At 43.6% G+C, this 6,439-nt stretch overlaps 1 protein-coding gene across 1 annotated transcript in view; it reads right to left on the bottom strand.

Annotated features, from left to right (window-relative positions):
- Positions 1-1,122: 1,122 nt before the first annotated feature.
- The window catches only part of LOC104491339 (protein transport protein Sec23A), a gene marked incomplete at its 3' end in the record, with an annotated part of 10,964 nt that continues 5,647 nt past the window's right edge, over positions 1,123-6,439 (bottom strand). The window contains exons 7-14 of the mRNA XM_010133745.1: positions 6,380-6,439; positions 5,660-5,818; positions 4,725-4,840; positions 3,360-3,483; positions 2,794-2,874; positions 2,363-2,452; positions 1,477-1,583; positions 1,123-1,276 (exon numbers count right to left, since the gene is read on the bottom strand). Of these exons, the coding sequence (XP_010132047.1) occupies positions 1,123-1,276; positions 1,477-1,583; positions 2,363-2,452; positions 2,794-2,874; positions 3,360-3,483; positions 4,725-4,840; positions 5,660-5,818; positions 6,380-6,439 (891 nt within the window). The remainder of the gene's footprint in view (positions 1,277-1,476; positions 1,584-2,362; positions 2,453-2,793; positions 2,875-3,359; positions 3,484-4,724; positions 4,841-5,659; positions 5,819-6,379) is intronic.

The following is a 6,439-nucleotide window of genomic DNA, read 5'->3' as shown; positions in this document are numbered from 1 at the left end:
TAAATATAGATTTAATATAAATACTAGTGCTTCTAGTACTACCCAATTTTTTTACATTAAATCAGAGCTACTACGTTATACCCAAGCTGTTTTGTACACTATGAAACACTTCTGCAGCAACTCTACTTCCTTCTAGAGCAGCAGCAGACTGGCATTTCACCAGCTGCTTCACTGAAAATAAGAAGCCTCAACAGTTTTACCATTCAACTATAAATGACTCAGCTATCATTTCAGTATGCAGCATGCCTGTGTGTGTTTTGGTGCCCAAATCTTTACATGATTTTCAGTATCTGATGAGCCATGTCTGTTATTATCAACTTGGGTGTTTGGACAAAGCCAGAACCAATTTAGGCAATTTAGGCTTGTGGAATTCAAAGCAAGACACAGTATGAAGTCGTGGAAGTGATTACTACATAAACTCGGCTCTGATGAGCCCACATCTGAACGCTGTGTCCAGTTTGGGGCTCCCCAGTGCAAAAAATGGATATACTGGAGGCAGTTTAGCACAGGCCACCAAGCTGGTCAGGGGCTGGAGCACCTCATGCAGAAGGAGAGGCTGAAGAAGCTGTTTTTGTCCAGCCTGGTGAAGAGTGGGATCAGGGAGTCATACTACTGTCTACAGCTACCTGACAGGGAGCTGGAGAAATAGAAATTCTGACTGAGGAGGGATGAGGAAGAAAAGAAAAAAAAAAACCCGCAGTGACTCTGATCCAACATTGGAACAATAGTTGTCAAGAGAAGCAAGAAAAATTCCATCTTTGGAGATCTTCAAAACTCAACTGAACAAGACCTGGAGAAACCTGCTCTAACTCTCTAACTTCAAAGCTGGCCCTTCTTTGAGCAGTGAGGTTGAACCAGCAACCTCCAGATGTCCCTTCCCACCCGCATTCTGTGTTTCACTATCACTTCTTTAATCTCCTTTCAGCATGGTGGGATGTTTACCTACCTCATCACAAATCAACTGATCATACTGGCTTCTGAGCTGTCACTTACTAGAACTACATGACTATGATCAGAGTACAAATGAGGCAAGTCAATCTGGAAAAAGAACACTGTTTTTATTTCCAGAAACCATTTTTACTAACACAAAGAATGCACCCAACTGCAGTCTATTGGTCTTACCAGTCTGATGAGCTGTCTGTCCAGCCATCGCAGAACATCAGGTCCCTCCTCAGATTCAGCTCTGTACACTCCCAGTCGTGCCATCAGCACAGCAGCTGCTTCCTGGTCAAACGCTGCTTCTATATGCTGGAGCTGACTTTGTGCATCTGCCCAACTATAAGGTTAGTAAAGGGTTAATGCTGTGTGCATTCACCTTCAACAAAACCCAAGCCTCCAAATTCATTCTCCCTCTGCCAAATACTCTGCAGCCAATGCCAACGGCCAGCTTGTGCAACAAAAGGCTAGAAAAATTCCAGCAGGGACTGCAGCTTCATTTTCTGCCATTCTGCCAAAGAACTGGCATGAGATACTCACTTTCTGGCTATGGTGGTGACACGAATGCGTTTCTGCGTACTGGAGTGTTGATACTGAGTGACAAACTGCACTGCCCCTCTGCCTCCCTGAGGTATTGGTGCATTGTGCTGCAATGAAACAAGGTAAGCCTTCAAAATAGGCTGTCTTTTCCGTAACTGTACACTACAGAGAACTCCAGGGCATCGTTTCAGCAATCACAGATTAAGTACACGCTAAGATGGACCAGAGAAGATAGACATGTTTGTTAGCACTGTGTTTTCCAACAGCCCTCAGAACTAACTGGTGCTGCGCCCATTTAATATTGGGCGTGACACTTCCTCAACTTGTTCCTTAAAGGATGGCAATAACTTACTATCTCTATAGCAACGAACATAAGAAGTACAAGGTCTAAGTGAAGATCCTGCGAATCCTCCATCCTACTCCCAGCAGTAACAAGCCCACACTGCAGAGAAGGCGAAGAGAGACACACACAGAATAAAATTCCTTTGAGGTAGCCTTCCTCGGTTCTAGCTGCCACATGCTCAGAAACTAGTAGTAGCCAAAAGCCACTTCTGAACCATCAGGTTAAGCCTTGGAGCACAGTTCTTCAAGAATCTGAAGGTACTTATACTTTTATTCTCCACAGCACCTACTGGCAAAAAGATAGTTTCTTCTTTGTTAAATAAATACTATAGGAAGAAGACAAGGAAAGAACAAGGTTTTGTACAGAACAAAAATATTAGGCAATTCATACATATGAAGACAAGCTCTGAGGCTATTTCTTTGGCACAAAACACTTGGTTGCTTTGCACCACAGGGGAAGTCATTGCATTTTCTGGTCCTGTTACAAACAAAGAGTTTGGTGTGTAAAAAAGACAACCGAAAAATAAAAGAAGCCAGGACTGACCTGATTTACCACTTCAAAGTAAACGGCCAGAGTTGTGCTGGGATCCAAACTACAAATTTTCCATTGCGATGTTCCTCCTATTCCAAGCTCCTGCACAGAATTGAAAAGAAAGCAGTTCAAAAGTTCTTTTGTCTCTAGCAGCAGGTAAGGCAAGCTTATGTTGAATTCTGATCAGAGATACAAGTTACGGCAGGCCTTCTGCATTTCTTATATTTTGGGCGTGAATGAAGTTACTGAAGGCCATAGAGTTAAAAAGAAAGCTTTATAGGGCAAAAATTTAGTCTAGCAAAGACTGCATTTTCCTAGAAACGTCTCCAAATTGTTCTTCTCCTTGAAAACTCAGACATTCTAGCTGAGCTGTAGGTCTAGACAGAAACTTTGCACTGTTTATTTACTTTTCTATTAAAGATCTTTCTGTGTCAGAAACTTACATTTTCAGAGACACATGGTCCTTTAGCATTCAGGGATATGCATGGCCCAATAGCTCCTGCAATTTTCAGCTCCCTGGAGGTCTAGAAAAAGGTAAAAAAAAAGTTGAGTGTTGTATTTTTTTTTTTAATCAAGTCAGTCAAATAGAATACACAGGCTAAATCAGTTGCTCAGCTTTGATCGGGTGATGCATATACACCGCTGTCAAAGAAATAATCTCTGAGTACTCTTCCAGTATCTATTGCTACAATTAGTGAATGTAAGAGAATCTATGTAGTCACACTTTAGTAACGATAACATATTAATACTGACCACAAGACAGTATGAAATGTCCCTTGCTGAGTAAGGAGAGGCTGAGCTCTTTTAAAACAAAAACAAAAGCAAATAAACAAAAACACCAAACTTCCAAGCAAAAATCCCTCCACTCTCTCCAGTACAGTGCTTCTCCCAATACAGGCACTACAGCTGACCATGTAGAATTTTCCACACCCAGGTACTTGAATCGATTTTTGAATGAACAGTACTTACACTTCCCAGTTAATGTCACGCAATGAAACTAATCTCTCACCTTCACGTCCAAACTTGCACCAAAAGCCATCCGAAATTCTCCATTGAACCCTTTGTTAAACACCCGCTGGAAGGTCTGCTTGAAGAGAGAAGTGTTGAAGGAGTCTCCCATCACCATGTGTCCCCTGGGAAAGAAAAAGCAATACACACAGTGGAAGTGAAGCAACCGGGGACTAGAAGTAAAGCACAAAGGATACATCACTCCAACTCGCAGGCATGCCAACACATGCAGAAACTGTTTTAAAGCATCCCTTGCCTAGGCAGAATTCACACCAGGGAATGCAGATTCAGGGATGCCTCCTCCAAAACCAGACAAGGTAACGCTCCATCTCTGCCAGCTTGCTTTCTCAACTATATTTCCTGCCATCCCTGTAGCTGCCTTAAAAATGCTGATGTTCCACCAGGCAGAAATACCTCAACTCAGGAAAGAGCTCTGCTCAGCCCACTTTCCCTAAGCAGGGCTGGAACCACTCACACTACAGACAGGATGGCTGCTCCACCAGGACGGGTGAATTGGGTCTGGGCTGTGCCTCCCCTAAAGGCCTTGGCAAACACAGGGCTCATCAGATGAAGCTTAGTAATGCAACCAAAGGGCCAAACCATCTCTCTTCTGCTTACTGAGCATTACATGATTATTTACAAACATTTTGCATTTGCTCGAATGGCTCATCCTTTGACTCCCTAGACGCAGCAGATTTTTAAACGGCCAATAAGACATGCTGAGTCCCCAAAGGGCACAGTTTAACGCACAGCCTTCCCCACAGAGACTGCAATGATTTCAGCAATATGGAACGCAGACATTTACCCCTTAGAGATGTCACTTTTAAGTGACATGCTTTAAAACTAGATCCAGGGAAGCCAAGAATCCCTGGAAAAAGTGCAAGTGAGCTGTTAAGCAGAGAAAATCTGACCCACACAAGAAAAGCTGCCACCCACCACACCTGACAGGCTGCTCTTCTGTGGCACTTCAGTCATGCACACACCACAAAGCATGGCATCTCTATCCCACAGACTTTGGAAAGTATACTTGCTATCTCCCAAGGAGTCAGAAGGTATTTGCAAAAGACGTGCTGCACCATGCCTTAGAATACCTTTCTCAAAGCAGGACATGGAATTTTCTACCAGCAGTGCTAACTCACATGCTGTTTTGAGACTTCAGAAATACGGACTGGGATCAGGTGAGGTTTGACATGTAACTCCTGGCAAATTCAAACCACAGTTTAGAATAGAATGATAAAAATCTCGCCCTTTTGCCCTGACAGCAAACTCTGCTTTCTGAACCATTCTCACTCTTCAAAAATAAAAAAAAAAAACCAAACCACAAAAATAGAGGTGACAACTTCGTGCTCTCCTGCTTTGAACATACCCGGTGAGGTTTGCACAACACTTCATCTCTAGCAGTCCAGTCTGATCCAGGGCGCAGGCATAGATGTCGATGCAATGCCCGTTGGCTGTAGTGCGATTAGCCAGAGCCTCATAGTGCTGGGGAAAACACACACAGTGTTTAGGATGCTGCAGTGGGCAGTGTAAGTACTGCTCTCCAGCTGAGGCCAACATGGGAAACACACGTGAAGCAGTTACCAGTGCTGCAGTAACTAAACAGCTGTTTGCTCTTACTGCTCTGCTGGAGCACGCTTCTTCCTCCTAGGAGTTTGCACATGGAAGAGCTTGAGCTGCATGTCACAAATACAGAGAATGCACGAATTGCACAGCATCTCTGCCTGTGACGACCTAGTGGAAACCCAAAGGTTTCAGGTGATAGTTAAGAGAACAGATGTCATACTGCTTTCTCTAACTGACTGGCACATTTCATGACTGACATTTTTATTATTTTAACTGTTGTTTCATACATCAAGAAAACAAAGGAGGCTTTCTGGAAGTGACCAATTCTGGGAAGACAGGTTTTCTCCTGCCCAGAAGGAGATACTGTGATGTTTATGAACAAACTCCCTACCCACCATCAGCTAAGAAACAACAATTAAATACTTCTTTCTCTGAGAAAACACAAGACTGTGCTCGAGAAGTAACTAGGAGGGAGTCTTTTTCACCTTTCCCTTAATCATTCTCACAATTTAACATCAAGAAAAGGCTCAAGAAATTCAAGGACAACCATGCAAATATCTGGACATATAGTTCCCACATTGAGAGAATGGAGTACGTTTGTTCCCTGTGGAAGGACACTGGCAGCTGGCAGCACAGCAGCGTATGTAGGTTTGAGATATGTCCCTTCTCTTCATTCAGTGTTCTGACCAAGCATTCAGTTTTTGTTTTTAAACACATCCAGCAGGCACCGGCACCTACTTTGGTGGCCTTCTTCATGAACCTTGCATTGTCCTTCTCTATGTCATGCCAAGAACGGATGGGTGTTTTCAGTTCATCTCCTACCACCATGCCTGGTCCTTGTGTTGGTGGCCCACCTGTAAACAGCATTATTCTGGCCCCTGTGTTTGGAAATGTGCCCTAAAATAAAAATAAAGACTTATATCAGAGATGGGGAGGGGGGTGAGGAAAGGAAAAAGGGGAGAGAGACTGACTAAATAGCAACAATGCTTTCTTTAGACAAGTGTCTGCATGTGTTTCTGCCATGTCACTGCCTCTGCTAGAGGCCACCATGATAAAGAGCAATGTATTTATTTCCTGACAGTCACGGCACTCTCAAGTTTAGACTCAAGCTACATCAAGCTTCATGTCTTCGTAACAGGAAGCAGACAATTTCTGTTCTTTTTACTTTCATCTTCGATGACCCTCAGATAAAACCCAGTGCGTTGTATCACCTCCACATGGTGATACATCAGAGACCTTTGAACACGCACATATTTTACACTGAGCTGTAAAGTCCCAGCCCACTCTACGCCAGCTGGTGCTGATACTGCTAATAATGTCAAATGTTAGGAGAGACAAATGACACCTCTGCAGCCCAATGTACCTGGGCCACAGACCAAGCTGGACTTACACCTGCACATGTCCAGCAAAGACTGCTTACTTTGACCAGCTCATCTCAAACAACAGCACTAAGAGTACCTCCAATAAGCCAACAGCAATCGAAAGAGCTACTCCAGTGGAACGTAAGGGCCTCTTTCC

This window comes from Buceros rhinoceros, unplaced genomic scaffold (assembly GCF_000710305.1).
Source record: "Buceros rhinoceros silvestris isolate BGI_N320 unplaced genomic scaffold, ASM71030v1 scaffold13203, whole genome shotgun sequence".
NCBI lineage: Eukaryota > Metazoa > Chordata > Aves > Bucerotiformes > Bucerotidae > Buceros > Buceros rhinoceros.
Note: the sequence above shows the minus strand (reverse complement) of the source record. Positions and strands in the feature narration are given on the sequence as shown.